At 49.4% G+C, this 26,328-nt stretch overlaps 1 protein-coding gene across 10 annotated transcripts in view; it reads left to right on the top strand.

Annotated features, from left to right (window-relative positions):
* MYH14 (myosin heavy chain 14) overlaps nt 1-26,328 on the top strand; it is a 91,524-nt gene that overhangs the window by 10,029 nt on the left and 55,167 nt on the right. For 7 of the 10 annotated variants that reach the window (XM_033129563.1, XM_033129564.1, XM_033129570.1 and 4 more), the window contains exons 2-11: nt 2,919-3,329; nt 7,944-8,100; nt 9,724-9,751; nt 9,893-9,995; nt 10,673-10,696; nt 11,962-12,054; nt 12,430-12,493; nt 14,864-14,962; nt 15,917-16,057; nt 25,145-25,240. In XM_033129563.1, coding sequence (XP_032985454.1) covers nt 2,919-3,329; nt 7,944-8,100; nt 9,724-9,751; nt 9,893-9,995; nt 10,673-10,696; nt 11,962-12,054; nt 12,430-12,493; nt 14,864-14,962; nt 15,917-16,057; nt 25,145-25,240 — 1,216 coding nt within the window. Of the gene's footprint in view, nt 1-899; nt 919-2,918; nt 3,330-7,943; nt 8,101-9,723; nt 9,752-9,892; nt 9,996-10,672; nt 10,697-11,961; nt 12,055-12,429; nt 12,494-14,863; nt 14,963-15,916; nt 16,058-25,144; nt 25,241-26,328 lie in introns of those variants that run through there. The other 3 variants (XM_033129571.1, XM_033129573.1, XM_033129567.1) reach the window with 2 other exon arrangements.

A 26,328-nucleotide genomic window follows, 5' to 3' on the forward strand; every position in this document is an offset into this window, starting at 1 on the left:
AGGTCTTGAGGGAGGAAGGCACTCTGGGCAGGGTCTGGGGGCCTGGATTCCTGGGTCTTGAGGGAAGAGGGGTTTTGAGGACCTGTACTCTTGAGTTTGTAGGGGCAGGGACTGGGGATCCCGACTCCTGGGTCTGATGGAGGAGGGGCTGGGGGCCTGGCCTCTTGGGTCTGAGGGAGGAGGCCGGGGCATGGACCCCTGGGCCTGAGGGAGGAGGGGCTGGAGGTCTGGACTCCTGGGGTCTGAGAAAGGAGGGGACTAGGGGCCTGGACTCCTGGGTCTGAGAAAAGATGGGTCTGGGAGCCCAGATTTCTGGGTCTGGGGGGGCAGGGGGCTCCTGAATACTAGTGCTTATCTGAGGTCAGAGGGCTGGATGCCAAGGGCCCCAATCCCTGCCCCAGGGGCGGATCCCTGGCTCCTTTTCCTTTTTCAGCCCAGCATTCTCTGCCCCTCCCAGGGCAGGTGAAAGCACCTGCCCTGGTGACAGTAATGAGCCCTGGCAGAGGCGTTACTGCCGGCTAAAGAGGGTGGGGCTGGCAGAGGGGCTCACAGAGGAGGCCTGCAGGCCGGCCCGTGTGGGCTGTTGTCAGTTCTCAGAATCAGTCCCCAGGCACCCTCACCTCTCACCTGGCTACAGTGAGGTGAGGGTGCCAGGACTCATGGGGCCCAGGGAGGAAGGGGCTGAGGGTTCAGATTCCAGGGTCCTGGAAGATTAGGGTCCTGCCTGGGAGCCTGGGTTCCTGGCTCTAGGGAGGGAAAGCGTAGGACTGGGTGATTGCAAAAACTCCCAAACCCTTCCTGGTCAAAGGCCGTTGGCCAGAGAGGAAGTGGGTGGGGCAGGGTAGGGTGAAGGTGGGGGTAAAGTCCCAGGGACAGGGACAGGCTCTGGGTGGATCAGGGCCGCACAGGAGGCCTGGGGTGAGCTTTGGCAATTTGGGGTCTGGGAGGTGGAGAAACACCATTTGCTAGTGATAGAACCCTGCTATTTGAGTGCAGGGGCCCAGGGTTTGAGGCCAGAGAACATCAGAACCAAGGGTCTCTGGGGGCAGGACTGCTGGTACTGGGCAGGTGAGGAGAGGGTCTGGGAGGACGTGGGACATGTCGCCTGGAGCCAGGTTTCTGGGTGGCAGAGGCTCTGCGGGAAAGACAAGAGCCTGATGGGACCAGAGTTGGGGATGCTTTAAGAGGAGCTGAGTGTTGGGAGGGACTTTTCCAGGGGTGTGTTGGAGGTGAGGGGCCTGGAGGGCAGAGGCAGAAGCCCGGAGGTGGAGGAGACAGAAATACTGGGCTGTTCCTGTGACGGGTGTGGTAGGGCCATGAAGCGGACAGTGGGGCAGTGGCAGAGCATAGAGGCTCCTTCAGGAGCGGCCACAAGACAGGGAGAGTATTTTTCATGACCAGTGCTTAGACTGTTCTAGAATTGCTGTGGTCTGTTCACTATTGGTCTGTGGCCCCTTTGAGCGCGGGGAGGGGTCTAGCACATTCTGACGCACCCAGTGCCTCCATTATAGCTTACAGCTCACACCTGGGTTATGATGGTCTGAGACTAGAGCTGGATCACCCCAGACCAGGAGCTCCTCGAGGCAGGGTCCTGTCTGACTCATCTCAGGGTCCCCAGACTTGGGGCAGAATCTGGTAGTTGAATGGCCTCAGGGAAGGTTGATTGAATGGAGGAAGAAGGAATGGATGGGTCCAGTCTCTCCATTATAAAGAGAAGGAAGCCAGGTCACAAAGAAGGAAGGCACTGTTAACTGAGGGAGGAGATTCACGGTCTGTTCTGCAGGCGTGGGGTAGACCAGAGGTAGTCTGGGAACCTGAGTGACGGAAATTAGATTGATACCTTTCTAGGGTTCATATCTAAGAGCTCAAAGTCCTCATCATGATCCAATCTGGTCCCCTTTGTCCCCAATCTTGCCTCATCTACCACCCTGTCCCCCCTGGGAGGCTTGGCTCCAGCCTCACTGGCCTCTCACAATGCCACAGACATACAGGCACACCTGCCTCCGGGCCTTTGCACTGGCTATTCTCCCAGCCTGGAATACTTTTCCTCCCAACATTCCCATGGCTCTCTCCCTTCATCTCCCTCAGATCTTTTTTCAAAGGCCACATCAGAGAGGCCTTCCCTGGCCACTGCAATTAAAACTGCAACACCCTTCACCCCTAACATCCTGCCTTATTTTTCTCCTTGGCATTTCTCATCATTTAACGTACTATATAATTTACTTATTTATCTTTTTATCTGTCTTCTAGGATTACAGCCACACTATTTAATAGAAATATAATACAAGGCAAATGTATAATTTAAAATTTTCTAGTAGCCACATTAAAAAAAAAAGTAAAAAGGGACAGGTAACATTAACGTTAATGATACGTTTTTTAACCCAATACGTCTAAAACATTATTGCAATATGTCATCAAATAGAAATCTGGTGTGTATCTAATACTTAGAACCGCATCTCAGTTTGATTCTCCATTTTCAAGTGCCCAGTAGTCACATGGGGCTATTTATATTTAAATTTAATTAAAGTCGAATACAATTAAAAATTCATTTCCTCAGTCGCACTTGCCACATTTCAAGTGCCCAGTAGCCACATGGTGCGGTGACTCCATATTTGACAACACAGGGCTAGCATGTAAACCCCTTTGGGAGGCAGGGGTCTTTTTCTAGCTTGTTCTTTGCTATATGGCCAATGCCTTGAACAGTGCTTGGCTCACAGCCTGACTTATCAGATAAGTATTGAATGAATGAAAGAATGAATGAATAGAGGGGTGAATGAATAAAATGAGTAAAGAGATCTGTGGACCCATTTTGCAGATGTGTAAAAAGAGGTTTGGTGAAAAAAGGCAGTGGGGACTGCCTGGGGGATTTGGGATGGGGATGGAGCCCCACTTGACATCAGTTCTCTTTTCCCCTGCAGACCATGGCAGCAGTGACCATGACTGTGCCCGGGCGGAAGGCGCCCCCCAGGACCGGCCCAGTGCCAGAGGCGGCCCAGCCGTACCTGTTTGCACCCCGTGGGCCAGGAGCGGGTGTCGGGCCTGGGGGCTCGGGCACCTCCCCGCAGGTGGAGTGGACAGCACGGCGCCTGGTATGGGTGCCTTCAGAGCTGCACGGGTTCGAGGCGGCGGCGCTGCGGGATGAGGGCGAGGAGGAGGCCGAAGTGGAGCTGGCGGAGAGTGGGCGGCGACTGCGGCTACCGCGGGACCAGATCCAGCGCATGAACCCGCCCAAGTTCAGCAAGGCTGAGGACATGGCCGAGCTGACCTGCCTCAACGAGGCCTCGGTGCTGCACAACCTCCGGGAGCGGTACTACTCTGGCCTCATCTACGTGAGTGGCCTCCTGCCTGGGAGGGCATTGCCCAGGGTGGGAACCTGGGTGTCAGCACCCCGACTGGCATTAACGTGAGGGTATTTATAATCTTTATCCCACATCGTGTGACTATTCCTACCCTTAGTTGCCAATTTGTAAATTATTGGATTACCACGCGTATCTCAGACTCCATTGGGGGTGCTCTGTAATAGTATGCAGTAGAGCACCTTAATGTTTTCCTGAAGTATACATTTTCTGAATTCTCAACTATAATGCATCCAAAGTGTTTTGAGAAAGGGATATGGGTCTGTAATCATAATTAGTGAGAACCATTGAGAATGGAAACTCGAATGTCAGGCTGTGCTAAATGCCTTCCATATATTAACTCACTTTTTCTCACCTTACACGAAGTAGAGTCTATTGTTATTCCCATTTTATCTAAAAGAAAACAGAGACCCAGAGAGATTTAATAACAATACAAGTTAACATTTATCAAGCATATACTAGGCACTCTAAAATATATCGTCTCATGGGGACGGGTGAAAAAAAAATTACAAAAGCAGATTATAATTAAATAATACATTACTTCAAGATCAAAAACTAATGAGAACACATAACTTACATGAAAACTATATATTGTCTCAATAAATCTTCACAATTATAAAGCATTTTGTAGATAAGGAAACTGAGGCACAGAAAGATCAAAGTCACCCAGTTGGAGGTTGGGCAGACCTAAGTCGTCTGTATCCAGGCTCTACCATTTTGCTGTGGTGCCTCTTAAGGTTAAGACCAGGTTGACGACAGCGAGGCTGAGTATGATAGTCTAGTTTCTCTTAAGCATTGAATGTCTCTCACCTTATTTAATCTTTACAGCAAATAGATGAAATAGGGCAGGAGTTCTTAATCCTGCCTTCATTTTAGAATCACCTGGGGAATTTTTAAAAAATACCAACACCTGAGCCCCACCCCAACCCATTTAAATCTCTGGCAGTGTGACATGGTAGTTGGTGTTTTTACTAAGCTTCTAGGTGGTTCTAATGGGCAGCCAAAGCGTCATTAAGAGCAAACAGGATTAGAGAGATTGACAAGGAATGTCGACAATAATAACAAAAAATAATAATAGTGGGTGGCTAGCAAATATTTATTGAGCACTTACAATGTGCTGAGTACTGTTCTAAGTGCTGCATGTGGGTTATCAGCTCACTTCTGGGTCCGGGGCTGTTGTTGTCACCTGATGTTCAGGAATGTTAAGTGATGGGTCCCAGGTCACACAGAGACATGAAGGAGTCCTGCCAAGATTTGAACCCAGTCAGCTGCCCCTAGAGTCATGCTCCAAACACCAGCTTAGAGGGCTGGTGTGAGACTTGCTCATTTAAACTGGCCCCACATGAAAAATCATAAAATACCTCACTAAAAGCCTAAAAGGAAAAGTGCTGGTTTTATATTTTAAAAAACTACAAAGCTTTCATGAGAGTAATAAAGGAATATTTTGATAAATGATGGATGAGATATATAAAAAAAATACAAATTAATAAACTGGCCCTAAAAGCTACCCATTTGTAGGTCACAAAGCATGAAATCAGAATATGTTTATGAATTCTGACTCCCATCTGGGTAGGAGAAAGCCTCGTCCTGTGGGAGGCCAGTGGCTGGCTCAGGGCCCCTCAGCTTGTGGTGGCAGATGTGGGATTTGAATCGAGGGCTGTGTGACCCTGGCTAGGGTTTTACCTTCTCCAGGCTGCACTGGCCCCTTCTGATGCCTCACTCGCCTTTGTAAGCCCTGGGAAAGGGGCCTCTGCCCAAGCCACTCCCCTGATCTCACCAAAGGCATGGTGATCAGAGGGACCCCCAAAGCACTGAGCCACCCTTTGCCTTTTAATTAATACTCCGAACCCTCAAAGCAACCTTGTAAGGTATCTGCTGTCATGCCCATTCTGCAGGTGGGCAAACTGAGCCTCAGAGAGGGGGCCACGACTTGGATGACACCCCACAGCTAGGAACCGGCTAAGCTGGTATTTGAACACTGGGCATCTAACTCCAGGCCCCATGCCCTCTCTACTGCACTAGGAAGCTGACTGGGAAAGTTCAGGGGAGAAAATGGTGAGGCCTGAGCGAATGCTGTGGCCCAGGAACCAGAGAAATGAGGCCTGACAGATGGAAGTGAGATGGGAGTTTCCAGAAGCCCAGAGTAGAAGCGAATGTACAATATGAACACGTGAATGGCTCCCAGCATCCCTGTGTGCCCTAGGGAGCCCTGTTCCTGTCCCCATTTGATGAGAAAATGAGACCCAGATAGATTCAGGTGCTTGCTGAAGCCACCCAGCTAGAAAATATCAGAGGTGAGATTCAAGCACCGCCCTGCTGGTCTTTGGGCCCATGCTGAATACTTTCGTATTTTGTTGACTGGCCACTGGTGATGGGAAAGGCAGTGTTGCCCAGTGGAAAGTGAGGGCATCCCGGGCTCCAGAAACTCAGTTTCTGCCACTGATAGGCTATTGGGCTTTAGTTGCTTGGGGTCACGGGTTTAGTTGCTTGGGATGCTTGGGGACAGGAAGGGCGCCCATTTGTTGAGCACTTGTGATGCTTCCTGTTCTGTGGGGGCACTGGGAGATTCACTGTGGCCTTTTACTCCAGAATCCTTCTAGGGGGTGGGGGTTAAAAGCCCCGTTTTCCAGGGCTGGAGACTGAGGCTCAGAGAGGGCAAATCCCGTGTGCAGTCACACAGCTAGAAAGCCAGGCTGACATGTCTTCGAAGTCTGAGAACTCTCAGCTCCCAGGCAGGATGGGTAACACGAGAGTCCCAGGACCCATGTCACAGTGCCTTTGTGGGCCCCGCCTTGGGCCAGCTGCTTTTTATTCATTATGTCCCCTAATCCCCACAGCCTCTGTAATGAAGCGGGGAGTGTCATTCCTGGTTTCTCAAGGAGGAAACCGAGACTATGGGAGGGAGTCGCTGCTCTGAGCAGAAGTGGAGGTGGGAGCTGGACCCCGCGGGTCTGCCTCCAGAGCCCCGCATGTTGGGGCAGCCGCTCCAGACCCTTCCACCAAGGTTTCCTCAGCTGTGACCCAGCAACTCGGGTGTCCCCGACCCTCTCGGGGTGTACCAGCCTCTGCCCTTTGCCCACTGGCCTTGGCAGCCAGCTCAGGTTCCTGTCGGGGTGTCACCCAGGTGACAAGGTGTGGCTGCAGGAGAGGGCTGGGGTGGGGTGGGTGGCATGGGGGAGTGGGTTCCTCTGCCAGCCAAGAGTGGGGGCCTGGGGCGCCAGCAGCCATGAGATACCCTCCCAGGGAATGTGGTCTGGCGGCCCCGCCCTCAGAGAGCCAGGGACCGGAGCTCCTGGGAGCACCCAGCAAACCGGTTGTTCTGCTCCCAGCTGGCCACCCACCCTCCCACCGTTAAAAGGGAGTCAGGCAGCCTGTGGTGACCACACCCTGCTCTGCTGGAGGAGTACAAGCTGTCAGGGAGTTTAAAGCAGTCCTGCTACTAACCAACCAAGTAACCAGCTCCTGGCTAACTAGCTAAGTAACTGACTAGCTAGCTAAGTAGCTAACTAGTTTAATAGTTAATTAGCCACTCCGCTAAACAGCTGACTCTCTGGCTAGTTGAGCTGGCTAATTCCAGCTAGCTTAGCGGTTAGTTCTCTGGGTTGCTTTCGCTAGGTGACCAGCTAGCTCTCTAGTTGTCTAACTGTCCTGAGTGCCTCTTGCCCGTGTGCGCTGAAACAGTTCTTAAGCTGTTCCAGGGTCCTGAACCTAGGCCCAACAGATGTGTGGAAAAATTCAGGGAGTCCATGAACTTGGATTTAAAAAAAAAAAAAAAAAATTACGTCTTTATTTTCATGTACCTGGAACCTGAAATTTAGGATTTCCTCCAATAAGAGTGGACCACTAGTATAATAGACAATCTATAATATACCTGTTTTATGCAATAGAACATATTTAGATGTCATGTTTAAATTTGTATTTAATCACAGGTAACACTTATTTGGTTATATAATCTAATTCATGTAAGCAGAACCTGTGAGTCTGTTATTAATAGAAAACACAGAATATACCTGTCATGTTTCAGTTGCTGCTGATACCCTCCCCAAGATATTATATGTATATTCAAGCAAATACAGAAAGATATTCCTGTTCCACCCCTTTCAATGCAAACGGTCCTCACCTTGTTTCCTTTCACTTGATAGTATTTTGGAGTCATTCCATCCCTGTACCCTGAGAGCATTATAGGAATCCATTGTAAGAACACACATTCAGGTCGCTTCCAGTCTTTACTGTTACAAAGAACGCTGCACTAGATCAGTTTGCACGCAGTCATTTCATGTGTGTGTATGTCCAGGTGTTGACAGGCTGTGACCCAAGTCTGGATGGCTGCAAAGGCCATGTTCTCTCTCGGCGAATCTTCACCCATATACCACCTTTGTGCAATTTGGAAAGATTCTTTTCCACCATCAGCCTGAAAATGTTTGTAACAAATGTGTGCAGCCTGACATTGTCCTGGTGTGAACAGCAACCTCTTTGACGGATGTCCTTGTGCAGTGCACAACCTACCCCGCTGTACACGGTAGCCCCCTGGTGCCCTCTAGGTCACAGGCAGGCAGCTGACGCCCTCTCCCTTTTTGCCTACTGCAGACGTACTCTGGCCTTTTCTGTGTGGTCATCAACCCATACAAGCAGCTTCCCATCTATACAGAGGCGATTGTGGAGATGTACCGCGGCAAGAAGCGCCACGAAGTGCCGCCTCACGTGTACGCAGTGACTGAGGGGGCCTACCGAAGCATGCTCCAGGGTGAGTGTGGGGCTGGCGGTGCTGGCGATGACCCTTCCCTGGTGGCCTGGCTGGGGTTCAGGATCAGATCACAGGTCCAGGATTTTAGATTCTCTGAGGCTTCTTTGTGGGCACAAGGGAACGCAAATGGAGGGCTGCATGGGTGAGGTTCTGGGTCCTACCGAACAGGCCTCTTTCTATCTGTGTTCGTTTCTTCTCTCAACAAGCAGCATTTGGGAGCCAATTGGTGCCAGCCTTCTGCCAAAATTTCTCTTGAGACAAGGATTCTTAGAGAGTTCATTCATTCAACATTTATGTTGGTGACGTGATCCACATTGTCATGGCGTGAATGGCAGCCCCTTAGGTGATGGGCAGCGAGGGGTTGCTGTGTACAGCTGGGCAGGTTGTACAGTGCATAAGGATGTCTGTTACAGGGGCTACTGTGCGTGCCATGACAATGTAAAAGTACATAATTCACATAACATACATAATGCGTTTATTATTTATTATATATCATCTATATTTTAATAAATATTTTGTATATACTAAAATATATACTAAATATTTTTAAATTTATATCTTTCTGTCATCTGACATATAGTCTGAGGCAATATATTTATATTATACACATTCTACTTATTTAACATATGATATATTTCTGGGGTGTGTTCTAATAGTATGTTTATATCGTGTAATGCTGTGGTTCTGTGTGGGCCGCTCACCAGTATTACCTGGGAACTTGTCAGAAATGCAAACTTGGGCCCAGACCTGCTGAGTCAGAAACTCTGGGGGTGAGGGGCAGCTCCGCAGTCAATGTTTTCACAAGATCCCCCAGGCTCCTTCTGGAGATTCTAGTGCAGGTATAATAGACAATCTGTAATATACCTGTTTTGTGCAATAGAACATATTTAGATGTCATGCTTTATATTCACATTATAAATTTGTATCTAATCACAGGTGACACTTATTTGGTTACATAATCTAATTTGCTATACATTTATTTTTATAATTTGCAGCTGTTGTTATATCCTAGTTATTATATCTTAGGAATAAATGTACAATAAAGTAAGGGTGAGTTGAGTGCCTACTCTACGCAAAGCACTTTTCATGGATTAACACATTTAACCTCCCACCAACCCCATGAAGTAGGTGAGCTCATCTCCCTGGCTTCCAGATGGGGAAACTGAGGCACAGAGCAGTGCAGTCTTTGCCCACAGTCCCACTGGTGGGTGGGTGGCTGAGGTGGGATGTGAACCCAGGGCCCCCTAGCACTGCCTCCTTGGGGTCCAGGATATCCCTCTCGTGTTTTTGAATCTCACATGTCCAGCATGAGGCAGCACATAGTAGGGGCTCAAACTGAAGTTTGTTGACTGAATTACATTCTGTTTAGTTGGAGTTTATTGTCTCCATTTTATAGGTGAGGAAACTGAGGCTCATAGAGGGATAGCTGCTTTCCCAGGGTCATGCAGCAAACCAGAGGCTTGAATCAGATGGGGTATTAGAATCAAGGAGGGTCACATATCAAAACCGAAACTTTTCCTTATTCCCCTGGAGTGATTTTGAAAAGGGAGTGGCCAGTGTAAGGGGCCAGGGTCTTGCTGGAGAGACCGTCCCATGTGACATGTTCCCTTCTGTCCCCCACAGATCGTGAGGATCAGTCCATTCTCTGCACGTGAGTAATCCTGAAGGGCTTCCTGGAGGAGGTGGGGTCCCGGCTGGCTATGGCTCTCCTTGGAAAGCGTGGGGCTTACCTGGCATCATTGCCAACCTCTCTTGCTTCCCCTTGTCCTGCCCCAACCCCCACCCTCCATAGTGGAGAGTCCGGGGCTGGGAAGACAGAAAACACCAAGAAGGTCATCCAGTACCTCGCCCATGTGGCATCGTCACCAAAGGGCAGGAAGGAACCAGGCGTCCCGGTAAGTGACCTGTCTTGGAACATGCTCTGGACCCTGCTACCAGCAATGCCCCCTCCATCTCAGGGCCTGCTTCCGCATAGCTCCCTGCCTCCCTCATAGATAACCATTATTATGGGTCTTCCCCTGGCTGCCCATGCTGCCTGTACACCTACTATGTGTCTGATATAATGCTGGGAGTGGCGACAGGGTGGACAGAAATGCAAAGGCCAGTTCTGGGCCTTATTGGCCCTTGGAACAGCACTTGGTGCATAGTAGGTGCTTATATTCCTGAGCACCTACTATGTATCGGGCCTGATTTAGGTACCTGCAATGCCCAGGTTGGCTGTATAAGTGAGCATTTATATAGTGCTTGTCTCTTTGCTCACATTAACTTAACACTCCAGTTCGGTGGTTGTTATTTTCCTGTATTAAAGATGAGAAACTGAAGGCATGGCTGGCTGGGGTGAATTGGTTTCGGAGGTCACATACCCGGCAAAGGCTAGAGTGGATTCAAACCTAGGCATTGTGGTCACCCAGGCCACCCCACTTCACATACCCAGTTTCCCCACCCCCTCATCTTTCCCCCCACTCCGCCTACCACCCAAGACCGCCAGTTCACCTGTGTGTCTGTCCATGTTCCATGTGCTGTGTCCCGGTCCGTGTCCTGGTCCATGTCTCGTGTCCCGTGACCTCCTCAGGCCTCCACCAGCGCCATGTCTTATGTGAGTAGCAGGGAATCACCTCAATCATGCGGCCCCTCATGACACCCAGGTCACCCCAACCCGCAGTCTTCCTGGCAGACAGGGCCCAAGGCACTGATGGTCACACCTACCAGGGAGCCACACAGCCATTTATGGCAGTCCTACTATGTGCACATAGGGCCCTGTGCTGTCATTTAATGCATCCCTACTGTGTATACACAGGGCCCACTGTTTATGGCAGCCCTAATGCATGCACACACCCAGGGTCTGCGCTGTCATTCAGTGTGGTTCTACTATGTGTGTATAGATCCAGCCTGCACTGCCACTTAGGTTAGCTCTACTGTGTGTGCAGACTGGCCACAGATACCAACATGAAATAACCCAGAGACCAAAACTACCATTTATCGCTGATGTGCTAAATGTGTATGATGGGGCCCACAGACACTGTGAATTCACACAACCCAGAGACTCATACTGCCATTTATTGCAAGCCTGCTGTATACTCCCAGCTCAGGCTAGTCTCTGAGGGCTTACAGGAAACTTAAAGAAGTAGCCAATGCTCTAGAGAGCCTGGCTAGAAAGGACGGGAAGGGGCTTGCCATTTGTTGAGCACCTCCTACGGTCCTGGCTCGGACACCAAGGTGGCTGTGGGGAAATTCAGAGTAAGATCCCTACCCACGGAGTAGCCTGGTTGGGGAAGGAAATTACTATTTCTTGAATGCCTGTGATGTGCCAGTTTTAAACACTTTACATAGATAGTATAGATTTTTCCTTAATTTCATAAGTACTACATGAGTACATATTCACTGTAACAACAACAACAAAAATCAGATAAAGTGAAATTCCTCTTTCTTCCTCTCAGTCCCCTTTCCTTGGAGTGGCTTACACCGTTGATAGTTGGTGTGTATCCTTGCAGACCTTTCTCTAAATGTTTCCAAACATGTATCTATTCCTGTAGAACTGTGAGTTTCATTTGGTAGTGTTTTTCCTCAATTTATTTTATTATCAATGGGATCACGTTGTAGGTATTGTTCTGCAATTTGGTTTCTTTGTTTTGTTTTGCTTTATTTCCTCTTAACAATGTATCTTGAAGATGTTTCCTTGTTCCCTTCACAATAGACTGAAATGTGGGAAAGCAGCACACACCCAGACACACACACACACACGCACACGCACGCACACACACGCACACGCGCACACACACACACGCACTCAGCCAGCTATAACACAGACCCCCGACCTCCAGCCCTGGTTCTCACTGAGGTGCTATTTCCCAACCCCCGCAGGGTGAGCTGGAGCGGCAGCTTCTCCAGGCCAACCCCATCCTGGAGGCCTTTGGCAACGCCAAGACGGTGAAGAATGACAACTCCTCTAGATTTGTGAGTGCTGGGTGAGGGCGGTTCCTGGCTGTATGTCAGCCAAACAGCAGCTGGGTATGTAGAAGGGCGGTGGGGGAAGGCAAGAGGTGTGTCTGAGGGATGAGGGGCTGGGGGCCAGGACTCCTGGGTCTGAGGGAGGAGGGCCTGGGGGTCTGGGTTCTGAGGAAAGAAGTCAAAGGGGCCTGGACCTTGGATTCCCAGGGACCCCCCCCCCCCCCGGAGGGGCCCCATGATTGAGGTGGGGTTCAGGTGGAGAACGAGAGAAAGTGAAGAGGCTGCCCTGGTTCTGGGAGGGGTGAGTGTGGGTTGGGGGTGCCCGTCAGCCCCTTGGGAAGCAGAGGACCCTGAGCTCCGCCTTCGCCCCTCCCCTCCCAGGGCAAATTCATCCGCATCAACTTTGACGTTGCCGGATACATCGTGGGTGCCAACATCGAGACCTGTATCCTTCATGACCTGGAGGGTGTCTGAGGGGACAAGGGTGGTGGCTGAAGAGGGGGGCTCTTGTGCTCACCACTTGTGGGAAACAGGCATCCACACACTCAGGGAACCTGGCTTCCTGCTACTCAGACACTGTGCCTCTGTTTCCCCCTCTATAGAAGAAAGATCACAGAACCTTGGGAAGGGATAGACGTAGCATCCCCATGTGGAGGGAAGTGGGTTGGGAACTTCCGCTGCTTTTATGAGAAGGTCAGCACAGCCTTGCTATGCGGTGATGGGTCGGGGGTCCCTAGGACCACCTCCAGTTTCAGTGATTCACTAAGACTCTCAGGATTCGACCATGATTCATCACAAGGAAAGGACACAGAGCACAGCCAGCATCGGGCGAAGTGTGGGGGAGGTCAGCGCAGCGTCCAGTGTCCTCTCCCCGTGGAGCCACACAGGACATGCTAATTCCCTAGCATTGAGTTGTGACAACGTATCGTGTGTACCGGGGAACTCATCAGACACTCGGCGCCCGGGGTTTTTATTGAGGGCTGGTCATGTCTATCACCCCCTGCCTGGAACGTTCCAACATTCCAGACTCCCTGAAGGAAAGGAAGCAGGTGTTCAGTAGAAACCATGTTGTTTTGTACTGACAGTTGAGGCGTAGGGAGCCCCTCCTAAAATCCAGGTTCCCAGACACCAGGCAAGGGCAGCCTGGTGAGCAGGCAGTCTCAGGCCTGCTGTGTGCACCCCGTTCTGACAGGCAGCGTGCAAGCTCCGTAGGAATTCACAAGATAAAACAGGAGCTCCTGGAGTGCAGATCTAAGAGTGGCCGACAAATCACACTGACCTGGGCTCCAATCCAGCTCTGCCAGCATGAGGCTGTGGGAGCTTGGCACGTGATGTGACCTCTCTGTGCCTCCTTTTCCCCTCTGTAGAAGGGGTAGGATCATAGATAGAACCTATCCTACAAAGGTCTGGAGGGCAACATCAATCAAATTCTTAGCATGGCCACATGGTAAGCACTCAAGAACAACATCCGGTATTAGAAATTAATGATTGGAGTAAATTAGCAATGTCCTTATCAATGTTACTATTATTGACTAATAACTACTGATCGTAATGTTAACAATATTAATAATAACCCTTATCTCTGGCCTCAGGGGTGTCTGATAAGCTTACTGTCTTCCGTAATCTGGGGAAGGTTGAGACGTCTCGTGTCCCCTTGCAGCAACCAGCTTCCCACAGTCCCCAAGGCCCATTTCTTCTCTGTGTCATGGCTCCTGCTGACACGGGTTCTTACCGCTCCCAACCCTTCTTGCCCCATCCATCCTGCCATCCCGTGCCTCCTCCGCCCGTGTGGTTCCTGCAGTCTCTTTTTATCCTCACACTCATGTTCTCCGCCTGCTTCTGAACGCGAACTTTCTCCCATCCATACTTCCCATGCCGTTGTGTTTGCCCCCTCTAGGCACAGCTGTTAGGTCCCAACTGTCTCTGCCTGGGGGTCAGTGAACAGTCTGTGGGTTGATGCCCTTGGGACAGGTGCCACCCCCAGGCCAATCAGATGGGTCTGGGGCTCAGCCTGGCTCCTGGGCATCAGTGTCAGTGTGACTAACATGTCTGGAGTGTTTACGATGCCCTTGGTGCCATCCTGAGAGCTGTCTATGTGTTAGCTCAGCTCCTTCTCTCTCTAACGCCCCTAGGCAGATGTGTTATCATTCCATTTAACAGAAGAGGAAACTGAGGCTCCGGGCTCTTGGCACCCAGGGTCGTACGTTGTGTGTGTTTCCCCTACCCCACCCTGCCTTGTGGGACCCCCTCTTCCTGCTTTGCCCCATGTCCCCAGCAGTTTAGTAATGCCAGGGCTTTAAGTCAGTGGACCTCGGTTTGCAGCCGATCTTGGGCAAGGCTCTGTGTTATGACTAGTATGCAAAATATGTTCTCGGTCGTCCATGAGTGTGGAGCATGGAGGGTAAATGAGTTATTGGGTATTTTATTTACTCTAAGGTGTCTCACCGATTTTTAGTGTGTGAACAAGCCATGTGATTTTCCTAGAAAGGAGGACCTAATAACCCCAATGCTCATACAGGGGAAACTGAAGCTGGGAAGGTGATGATGGCAGGGGATATTCTTACTATAACTCATTTGCCCTCACAGCAACTCATTGCTGGGTGTTACTGTCAAGCCCCTTGCACAGATGAGGAAACTGAAGCACTAGGGTTTAAGTGACATGCTCAAGACCACTTGTCTAGTTAGTGGCAAGGTCACCGGCCTGGGCTGTGAAGGACTCCACTGCTTTAGGGGATAGCAGGGGGGCAGAATGGATCGAGGGGGTGAGTGGAATCTACTCCCCTCTTTGGTGGCACCTTGACTCGCCTCTGCCCAGACCTGCTGGAGAAGTCGCGGGCCATCCGCCAGGCCAAAGACGAGTGCAGCTTCCACATCTTCTACCAGCTGCTGGGAGGCGCAGGAGAGCAGCTCAAGGGTCAGTGTTGCTGCTCGGGGCAGTGGGTGGGGCCATGCCTTCCACCCGCAGCTTGAGCTACCTCTTGGCTTCTCTGGGTCTCCGGGGGGAGGAAACGGGAAGCACTGGTATTTTCAAGCACCTGCTTTATGTCAGGATCCTGCTGGGTAGTGGATTCTGTCATCTCCTGGATCCCGCTGGCCCTGCTTCCTGCCGCCTCACAACTTTTGCCAAAAAGAGAATGCGGCCACTCCCCCACCCCAAGCTCCTGCTGCCGGGCAGATTCTGCTGCCCTCTGGTCCTGCCATCTTCTGGATCTTGATCACACTGGCTACATAGCCACGTGGCTCCTATTCACACTCACTTCTCTTGTGCTTACTCCAGCGTTGTGACTCCAGCTTTGCTGCGGCTCCCGCTGCCTCGTGGGTCCCCGTGCTCCTGGTCTGTGTGGCTTCATGGCGCCTGCTGCCTCACGCTCCCCTTCACTCTGGCTCCTGCTGCCATGTTCCTGCCTGAGGTTCCTCCTGTCTCCTGCTCCACACTCTTCCTGCCCACTGGGCCGCCTCCTGGCCCCTTGTCATCCAGGCTCCCTCTCAGGGTGGCTTCTGAACCCCCATGCCCTCTGCTGCTGACCCCTGCTGGCCCCTGCTGTCCTATGGCTTCTGCTAACTTGGTCACCCTCGGGCCTATTGCTTCTGCCGCCCAGCGGCTCCTGCCTGCTCTGGGCAATTCTGGAACTTGAGAATCTCTGTGGAAGGAGGGAAGAGAAAGGTCGAATATGGGCTAAGCACCCACTCCATGCCCCGTCCTCCCACAGAAACTGTGAGAAAAGGATCCTCACTCATTTAACAGAGGAGGAGACCGTGGTCCCCAGTGGGGTAGGGACTCATCTGGGGCGGCCACTGAGGAAGCCAATATGTCAGCCTGACTCCACAACTTGCCCTTGACCTTGGCCTCTGCTCATTACCCCTGCAGCCGACCTCCTCCTGGAACCGTGCTCCAACTACCGCTTCCTGACCAACGGGCCAGCGTCCTCCCCCGGCCAGGAACGGGAGCTCTTCCAGGAGACCCTGGAGTCCCTGCGGGTCCTGGGATTCACCCATGAGGAAATCACCTGTGAGTGAGCTCCAAGTCCCCAAGAAGGGTAGGGGTGGGCATTGCACAGGCAGGCAGGGGATGTGGTCATTCACTCCTTGGTTTATTTGCTCAAGCGTTTATTAAGAAACTACTGTGTGTGGGCACTGGAGCCACAGCAGGGAATGAAACCAACAAGTGTCCCTGCTTAAGGGAGATTGACTAAAGGGAACCACCATCCAGATAAGTAAAGAATTCTGTGGTCTATGAGAAGGCGATGAGTGCCAGGGAGAAAAATAGAACAAGGAATGGAGGAGGGAGGAGGGTACTGTTTTAAGTACGTAATTTGGAAGGGCCCACTGAGATGGTGATGTTTCAACAAAGGCCTGGAGAAGCTCAGTGAGTGAGCATTGGTGATATCAGGGGAAGAGCATTCCAGGCAGGGGGAACAGCCTGTGCAAAGGCCCTGAGGCAGGAAAGGCACGGCATATTCGAGGAATTGAAACTTCGGTCTAGTGTATGACAGAGGGAAGTGAAGGAAGGAGCTGCAGAGGCAGGCAGGGCCTCAAACGCCAGCCTGAGAGACTGGCATTTTGTCCTGGGGCTGCTGGGGAGCCACAGAGAGCTGGGAGCAGGGCAGAGGCAACTCTGGGTCACGTGGAGGATGGACTGGAGGTCTGGAGGAGGCTGAGGTGAGGGTGCAGGGAAGAAGGTGTTAGTCCGAGCTGGGTGGCCCTGGTGTGAAATACTCAGGTCATTACCCTGTGTTATGCTGGTTGGCCCCTTGACCTTTTCACCAGTTTGTTTTGACAGTAGTCCTGTTGCAGTACTATATTCATAAACTAGGGCTGCCATAATAAAGCACTGCAAACCGAGTCTCTCAAACAGCAGAAATTGGTTGTCTCTCAGTTCTGGAGACCAGAAGTCTGAGATGGAGGTGTTGGCAGGGTTGGTGGGTCCTGGGAGAATCTGTTCCCTGCCTCTTCCCTAGCTTCTGGTGGTTTCCTGGCAACCTTCCATGTTCCTTGGCTTGTAGAAGCATCACCCGATCTCTGTCTTCATCTTCACTTGGCGTTCTCCCGTGTGCACGTCTGTGTGTCCAATTTCCACTTGTTATAAGGACACCCCTCATCCTGGATTAGGGGTGCACCCTACTCTAGTGCAACCTCCTCTTAACTTAAATAGTTCTGTTTGACATGGCTCACAACCCAAATAAGGTCACATTCTGAGAGGTCTTGAGGGTTAGGACATCAACATACCTTTTGGGGGGAGGGATACGATTTACCTAGAACAAGCACATAGAGGTGGACCTTAGTCTTTTTTGCAGAAGCTCAAGTTTTGTTGTTTGGGTCAATTATGATTTTTTCACTGGTCCAGGTCTGAGCAGGGCCAGGCCAGACTCATTCTCCTCTGGCCCCTGGTGCCAGGAGGGCAGCAAACCAAGTGCCGGCTTGGCTATCTATCCAGGCTGCAAACAGGCTGACCTCCTTGGGTGTATTGACACAGGGTCCCAAGTTTCTCCTGCTGGATTTCCCAACCACAGTTGCGTAACTCCCCCGCCTGCCTGTCTCCACTCTCCTCCCTGGACAGCTGGCAAACAAATGCAGATGGTTGCTGTGGCAGAGACCTGGGCCTCCCGGCCTGGCCTCTTAGTTCCCGCCTGGCCTCCTGACACATGTCACCTCAGGTAACCCTCCCAGTGCAACGTATGGCATGTAGTGACATAATGTGAATATGTCCAAAGGTCCTACTGGGAAAACCAAGTCTCCTAACGGCCACCCCCCGCCGCCCTGCCCTAGTTTCCCACTGTTAAGCTTCCTGCATTTCCTTCTAGAAATAGTTTAGGTGAGTAAGAAAAGACACACATTATTTTTTCTATAAAGAGAGGCATTCTTCAGCTGTACTGGTGATTAAAATGTTAAGATATTTCTCTACTGATTTAAAAATTCCTGCACAGCAGGAGCTTGAGGTAGACCCCACCTCCTGACCTTCCTCCCAGGACCATCCGAGACACACCAGCCAGCAGGTGAAACACATCTGGCACATCAGGCCCCACATCGGGTCCCAAGTGGCACTGGTGTTAGCTCATCACCCAGTGCTAGGGGGCTTTGTCCCCCGCTTTTCCCACCAAACAATATATTTTGGCCATCATTCTGTTTTAGTCTATATACATGAACTTCAGTTTTGTTTGTGGCTGCGTAAGGCTTCATTGTTTAGATGAACTATGAGTCTTTTAACCAATCCCTGCCTTGCAGACAGACCCTTAGGGCGGTTACATCCCACTGCTGCGGGAATGACTGCCCTCCCCACCAAGAAAAAGCCATGAATATCCTTGTACACAGGTCTTTGTGCTCATGTGTGAGCAGAACCATAGGCCCAATTCTCAGAAGTGAAGTGGTGGAATCCAAGGAGAGGTGCAAGTTTTGTTTTTATCCAGCTTTTAAAAAATTGAAAAGGCTTATTGAGATATAATTTACGTACAAAACCCATTTAAAGTATACAAGTCAGTGGCTTTGAGTGTATTCACAGAGTTGTGCATCCATCGCCACCATCAATTTTAGGACATTTTCAGTGGCCCAAGGAGGTAGATAACTTGCATCCCTTTGCCATCACCTGCCAGTTTCCACTGCCAGCGCCCGGCAACCACTATTAGGCTTCCTGTCTCTATGGATTTGCCTATCCAGGACCTTTCCTATAAATGGAATCATTTGATATGGGGTCCTTTGTGTCTGGTTTCTTCCACTCAGCATGATGGTTTCAAGGTTCACCCATGAAGTCGCATGCATCAGTGCTTCATTCCTTTTTATTGCTGAATGATTTTTATTTTTATTTTTTTATTATAGGACATTTCAAACACTTATGCAACTAGAGAGCAGAGGGTAATCACCCCCTGGGCACCTGGCACCAGATCCAACAAATACACACTGGTGGCTTTTTAGGTTTCACCTCTAATCCCTTCCTCTCTCTTCCCCACTTTTTTAAATTCTAGAGAATCAACCTTGTCGCCGTCCAGAAGGTGGCGCTAGTTTTCCATTCCGCCATCCATGCTCTTGGAGCCCTTTTCCCCACCTGCACGCCAGCAACCATCCTTGTGAGCTTTTCTGGCTTTTGCTGGTGTGGTAGGTGGGTGGGGTCTCGTTATCGTTTGATTTTATGTTTCATCCATGAGGTGTGGAGCCAGCGGGTCACGTTTTCATAGACTGTCCTTTTGACAAAAGAGGAGACAGTGGTCCAGGGGAGTGGGGCGTCTGTCTGGGGACTCACCCCAACTGATGAGGAGGTGTGACTTGAAGGCCAGCCCCTGATCCTTCCCAGAGAGGCAGGTGGACGCCTCTAGGTTGCCCTCGGGAAGCCCAGGGCAGCAGGACAGAGAGCGTGGGGGCCAGTCCAGGCAGGACCTCCATCCTCCATCCGCCCGCACTGGCACCATAAATGCCACCTTGAGAGGTTGAGCTGGGAGGCTGATCCAGGGAGACGGCTTCCCATTCACACGAAGCAGGATCGGCGTCACCAGCCCCAGGCCTCTGCCTCTGCAGGCGGGGACTTGCTTGCAATCTGCTGGTCTGAAGTCACCCGTGAGAACTAACTGCCAACTCCTCAGGCGTCATATTTACCCGGGTGCTTGGCACCAATACAGGTGCCTAAGCCAACTGTAAAAGGCCATTTTAAAGGCTATGAGGGAACTCCTTCTGGGCCGGTCTGAGCTGATGTTAAGGAATGAATGATCATTCAGTTTTTTAGGGGTGATGATGTCATTGTACGTCTATAAGGAGATGTCCTTATTTATTTAGCTTTTGGGAGGCACCCTGCGGGAACCTCCCAGCATTTCCGGGGCTCTCCACTGTCCCTGTCCAACCAGTCGCCCTGAACCCAGACAGGCTGAAACAGAGACCGCTGAGCCTGTCCCTCCCGCTGGGCGGCCCGGAAACCAAGGCCCAGGAGGCCGAGATTGCTCAAGGTCACAGCATACTCCTGCCTTTCACTACTGTGTCTCCCATTCGTTGACTCTTTGCCATTTATTCATTAATATATCAATTTGTTCCACACGTGATGGAGTGTGTGAGGCTGGGCTAAACTAACAGTGACCAGCACAGAACTAGCCCGTGATCTGTGAAGTACTCCAGGTAGCCTCAAATCACGCAAGTGGATTAAAGTACAGTCTGTGGAGAGGTGACGGATGGAAGGTGCTTGGAGCCATAACTGCATGTCACCAATTCTGATGTGGTCTGAGAAAGGTCAGGGCAGTCCCTGGAGGAGGCGGGGCTTGGCTGAGCCCTGATGGTCTGGGAGGAATTTACTAGGCGTGTGTGGTGCGGGAAAGGCATCTAGGTGGAGGGAACTGCCTGGGCAAAGGCCTGGCAGCACCAAAGAGCTAAAAGGAGGCTGGTGTGGCTGGAGTCAGTGAGGGGATCCCGGGCTGGAAGGAATGTGAGGGTCGGGGACAGGGTACTGAAGACCCCGATAAGAGGTTAGATTGAATCTCAGAAGTAGTGGGGATCATGGAAGGAATTTTTGCCCCGAAGCTGGCAAGCTAAAGTTGATTCATGAAAACATTTATAGAGCACTTACTGTATGTGGAATGTACGGTTAGATGAGTAAGGAACAGATACTTCCCACAAGGAGTTATGATCTCAGTGGAGACAAAGAGGAAAAATTAATGTTTGTTGCACACCGAGCGTGCCCTACAAACTATACCAAGACCTTGTTTTTGGAGATAGAATTCACGTACTGTAAAATTTGCTATTGTAAAGTGTACAATTTAGTAGCCTGTAGTATAGTCACAAGGTTGTGCAATCATCACTATAATCTCACTAATTCCACAACCCAGGTCCTTTTTTAACAGCGCTTTTTTTTCTGGACTGGGGCTTATATTTCAAAAGGTATGAAATTCAAAAACAATAAAAGATGTAAAAACCTGCAAGTGTTCCCGGCTCCCAGGAGGCCACCTCTGTTAGTGGGTTTCTTGTGTGTCCCTCAGAGCAAGGCCTCTTGAAGCCATTAAGCCAGTGACACCATCTTTCTGTGTTCAGGGTATTTTTTTTTAATCTTTGTATTTTGAATAATTTCAGATTTACAGAAAAATTGCAAAAAGAGTACAAGAAATTGCCGCATGCTCTTCTCCCAGATTCCCCAGTTGCCACATTGGTTTTATCTTCTTTTATCTTTCCAATTACTTATTCTGAGCTGTTTGAGAATAAGGATGTAGACGAGGTGCCCCCTTTACCCTTTGTATTAATTTCCTATGACCACTGTCAAGAATAACCACAAATACAGTGGCTTAAACCAACACACATTTATTTTCTTACAGTTTTGGAGTCAGAAGTTAAAAATCAGTCTAACTGGGCTAAAATCAGGGTGTCAGCAGAGCTGGCTCCTTCTGGAGGCTCCAGGGGAGAATCTGTTTTTTTTCGGTTTTTACCTTTTCCAGCTGCCAGAGGCTGCCCACAATGCTGGGCTTATGGCCCTTCCTCCATCTTCAAAGAACATCACTCTAACCTCTGCTCAATGGCTTCTCCCTCGGCCTCCCTCTTGTAAGGACCCCTGTGATGACAGTCAGAGCCCACCTGGATAATCTATGTTAATCTCGATGGGAGATTAATTTAATCACATCTGTAAAGTTCCTTTTGCTCTGTGAGGTAACCTTCACACGTCCCCGGAATTCAGATGGGCACATGGCGGGAAGGGGCATTATTCAACTACCCCCCTGAATCTGTCAGTGTGTATTTCTTAAGAATGTTCTCTAACAACCACAACACAGTGTCCTCATCAGGAAATTAACATTGCCACCATTACTACTATTATCTAATCCACAGACCATGTTATCCCAATAATGTCCTTTATAACAAAACATTTTCCCCCCACAGGCCTTATGCCAATTGTCCCAATAATGTCCTTTAAAGCAAAAAAAAAAAAAAAAAAGAAAGAAAAAAGAAAAAAAAATTAAATTATACACACACACTCACTCACTTCTCCAGTCCCCGGTACATGTTGCATTTAGTCATTACTTTTTACTCCCCATCCGTCTGGAATCGTTCCTGAGTCTTTATCGTTCATGACCTTGACGGTTTTGAAGATTACAGACCAGTTGTTTTGTCTCCAACTTGGGTGTGTTTCCTCGCGATTAGACTCAGGTTACACATTTTTGGCAGGAATATCCCAAGAGGCTACTCCTCCCTCCCTCCACCACCCCCTTTTCCTAAGTAAGCCGCGTAGAAGCGTAGCATAGACGCCAAAAAGTGCGCACGAACGGTAAGCGTCCAGTTCGGGATTTCCGCGAGAGAATGCCCGCATAACCGGTACCCAGAAGCCCCCTCCTACCCCTTCCCATCACCAGCACCCCCTGAATGTGACCATTATTCCGGCGTCTAACAGCATGGACTTGTGTCACCTGTTCTTGCATTTGGTACAAACTCATCCAGTTTGCGTACTTTCGTGTCTGGCTTCTGCTGAGCCCTGTGATTGTGAAATTCGCCTGTGTTCAGTGAGTGACCAGCAGGGGGCGTCCGAGGGCCCGGCTCCCCGGGTGCGATCAATTTGCAAAGACTCATTGAGCGAGACGTATTAAAATTTGTGTGCTTTTCTGTATGTGTGCTATATGTACGTATTTACATTCGAATTTTACGCTTAAAGAGAGAGGAAAAGGGAAGCACAGCCGTTAAGAATACAGACCTCAGACTCAGGCCGCTCTGGTTTGAATCTCAGGCCTGTGGTTATGAGCTGGATGATCTTAGGCACGTTGACTACCAAAATGTGCCTCGGTTTCCCCACCTGTCAAATGGGGATTTTACAGTTTCCCATCTGTATAAATGCTATTGCAGTACTTGTCTCACTGAGTTTTTATGAAGGTTAAATGAGTTATTTTGTGTTTGGAATAGGAGCTGGCATGGAGTAAGTGAAAAAAACAAAATCAGTGTCCATTTCAGTCCGTAAATCGTGAAAACTATTCTAGAACCAACAGTTCTAGAGGTAGCGGGGTGCTTGCCCTAATCCGTAACATCCCCATAAACACAGCAGATACAAACCCAGCCTGATGTAGATAGAGTGTTATATGGTCACTTAAGTGCCACGTGGAGCTTTGCTGTCTGAGGCGAGAGTGTTCGAAAATGCTGACCAAATCTTGATAAAATTCTGAACCAACACCAGCGGCTCCCCTTCTGCAAAATTCACTGTGTATTAAAACAAAACACTTTTGTATTTATACGTAAACCAGGGTTAGTCTCAGATCATTACAAACCACTATTTGCCATTCACTAATGTGAATGTTCGTTGGATCGTTTAGAAGTTACAGAGGATATGGGCAATTCTGTGTGGTACAGAAGGGCATCTGCTTCCGGTCCCCACCTGCCCACTGTCTGTGACACGAAAAGCACCTCACACATTGCATCAGTGACCCTCATCATTATGCCAACCAACCCTACAAATTCCTGATACGTACTCTAGGGGGCAGCATTGCCCACTTACAGTGCGCTTTGTGGCAGCTCTGCACATACAAGCAACGCAGATGCTTCTCAACTTACCTACGGTTACTACCCGATAAACCCATTGTAAGTTGAAAATCTCCTGAGTCAAAAATGAATTGAATACACCTAACTACTGAACACCAGAGCTTAGCCTAACCTACCTTAAACATGCTCAGAACGCTTACATTAGCCTACAGTTGAGTGAAATCATCTAACACAAAGCCTATTCTATAACGTGTTGAATACCTCATGTAAGTTATGTAATTATGGCTGTTGCCTTCATGCTGGGCAGTTATCTTGAGTTCCATCTCAAGAGTCATTGCTTTCCCTTTCTTACCAGAACAGGAGACACAGATGGGTGTTTTGTAGACAGAAGGGATGAGAAAACAAAACGCAGCATCCAAAAAACGTTGGCAACACAGTACGTTGTGGAGTGTCAGCTGTTTACCCTGGTGATCGCGTGGCTGGGAGCTGAGGCTCACAGCCGCTGCTCCGCATCACTAGAGAGTGTCGTACTGCATATCGTTAGCCTGGGAAATGATCGAAATTCGAAGTACCGTTTCTATTGAATGTGTATGGCTTTTGTACCATTGTGAAGTTGAAAATATAATTCAAACCATAAGTTGGGGACCATATGTACAGGACATCCTGATTTTTGGTTTTTTATGTTTTGTGAATTCCCCTACACACTGCGTTTATTCATAATCCCCAAACAATATTCCTGGTGCGTTTGTGGTCATTGCGATTATTCATAGAGGGGTCGAAAATTTGAGTTGCCCCAGCACCCACTCAATGAGATCCAACAAGGTGACGCTCTGCCTTCTTACTTCAGCACAAACTGTAAATCGGTGTCCTTTGTGCAGTCTATTAGTGCCACATATATTCAAACACAAACCGTGTATTTGTGTTATTTTTGTTGATGGTTTTACTGTCAAAAATGCCTTCGAAGCATAGTGTGTAATGCTGTCTAGTGTCCCTAAGCGTAGGGAGGCTGTAATGTGGCTCGTGGAGAAAATACGTGTGTTGGATGAGCTTCCTTCAGCCAGGAATGATGGAGCTATTGGTCGTGAGTTCCACGTGAATGAACCAACAATATATATTAAGAAGGTGTCTTTAAACAGAAACACACATAAAACAAGGTAACGTATTCATCAGTTGATGAACATGGGACCAGAGGCTCACAGGAACCAAAGGAGCATTAGTTTGCAATCACTAATTCAGAATTCACAGTGACTCTGTAGAACATTACCGCAGATAATGAGAACCGACTGTACTTTATATTTTGTGCCTTTTTTACATACACAGCCTTTTGCCATACATACCATTATGTACGTCCCATTTTTCACTTGATATTTTAGAAATCTTTCCATATCTCTAAAGACCCTCCTCATTCATTTCCCTACGTTCCTTTAAATCTTATCTGCATCACTTTATAAAACGGACAATGTGAGCAACACTGAATGGTGATAAAGCGAACCTCAAACACGAGATACAGGAATCAGTTATCCATTCATATGTTTTCAGGCCAGCCCAGGGTCACAGGTGGATTTTAAGCTGAGGGTCGTAGTGTAATTTGGCAGAGGGATTTGCAGCTAGATTTCTACGGTGCTAGTTAAGACCACGCACGGGTCCGGAGCCATACGTGATCTTTCTCTCTGCCACCCCTTAGCCATGCTGCGGACAGTCTCGGCAGTTCTCCATTTTGGCAACATCGTCCTGAAGAGAGAACGGAACAATGATCAAGCCTCCATGCCTGACAACACAGGTACCGCCCCCTGGCCTGCTGCCCACCCACCGGACCCTGCATCCCTTGTCCCACATGTAGAGCAGGCCCCTGCGCTGCTGGGCCTGCCTCCAACCCAGGAGCACTCTGATTTCCTGCCCTTGCCTGAGTCTTTAGCAAAATAACATCTTCTATCTACGTTTTTCCTGATTATAAAAATATAATCTCTGATGAAAGTTTGAACAACACCAGCATGCCAAGGCGGGGGAGGGAGCGAGGGGGGATGCAGCAGGATCCCCCCCCCCCCCCCCCCGTCAGCCCCGCCTCCCTGAGAGAACTGCCATCAGCATGGGGTAGATCACCTCCTGGCCTCTGTGCTCTACATATATTTACTTTTCTGCCTTTCAAAAGCAGAATTATAGTTGATATTCCTCTTTTACCAAAATGGAAATAGCTCTGCTTCTTTATTATTATAAAATAATACAAGCTGGATGGGGAAATTCTAGCAAGACAGAAAAGTATAAAGGCAGGGAAATTACCTATAATCATACTCCTGAGAGATAATTGCTGCTAACATTCTGGGGTATTTCTCTCTGGGCTTTGTTCTGTGTCTGTATCCATGTGGAAATAATTGTCACAGAAATGAAATCATGCTTCACACCCCTTTCTCCTTGAAATGGGAAGCACTTTCTGTCTTGATTATGAAATGCTATTGGCTCATTTTCAAAAGCAGTACAACACAGAAAATAGGAAGGAAGGGGCGTGGGTCAGAGCTATCACCTGGGGCGTTGGGGCTCTATTCACTCATGCGGGCACACTCACTTTCTCATTTGATTTGCAAGATTCGGACAAGAATTTATAAACTCTTGTTTGGAAACCTGCCTTTCCCCCATAATGCATTGGGGGGTAACTTTTCAAGGTTATAAGCTAGAACTGTACTAGGGTTTCTTCTTCTGGGATCTGTGGGGAGAACTGTATGTTATTATAATCAGTCTCCTTTGAAATCCTGTGTATTTCATTTTTTCTGCATTTGCAAACATTAATCAGAGAAGCAGTCTACGGGCTGCACCAGCTGGCAAAGGGCAAAGGGTTAGAACCCTATAAAACCATCCTGTTCCTCGCAGCGTAGT

The sequence above is a fragment of the Rhinolophus ferrumequinum genome, chromosome 15 (genome assembly GCF_004115265.2).
Source record: "Rhinolophus ferrumequinum isolate MPI-CBG mRhiFer1 chromosome 15, mRhiFer1_v1.p, whole genome shotgun sequence".
Lineage (NCBI taxonomy): Eukaryota > Metazoa > Chordata > Mammalia > Chiroptera > Rhinolophidae > Rhinolophus > Rhinolophus ferrumequinum.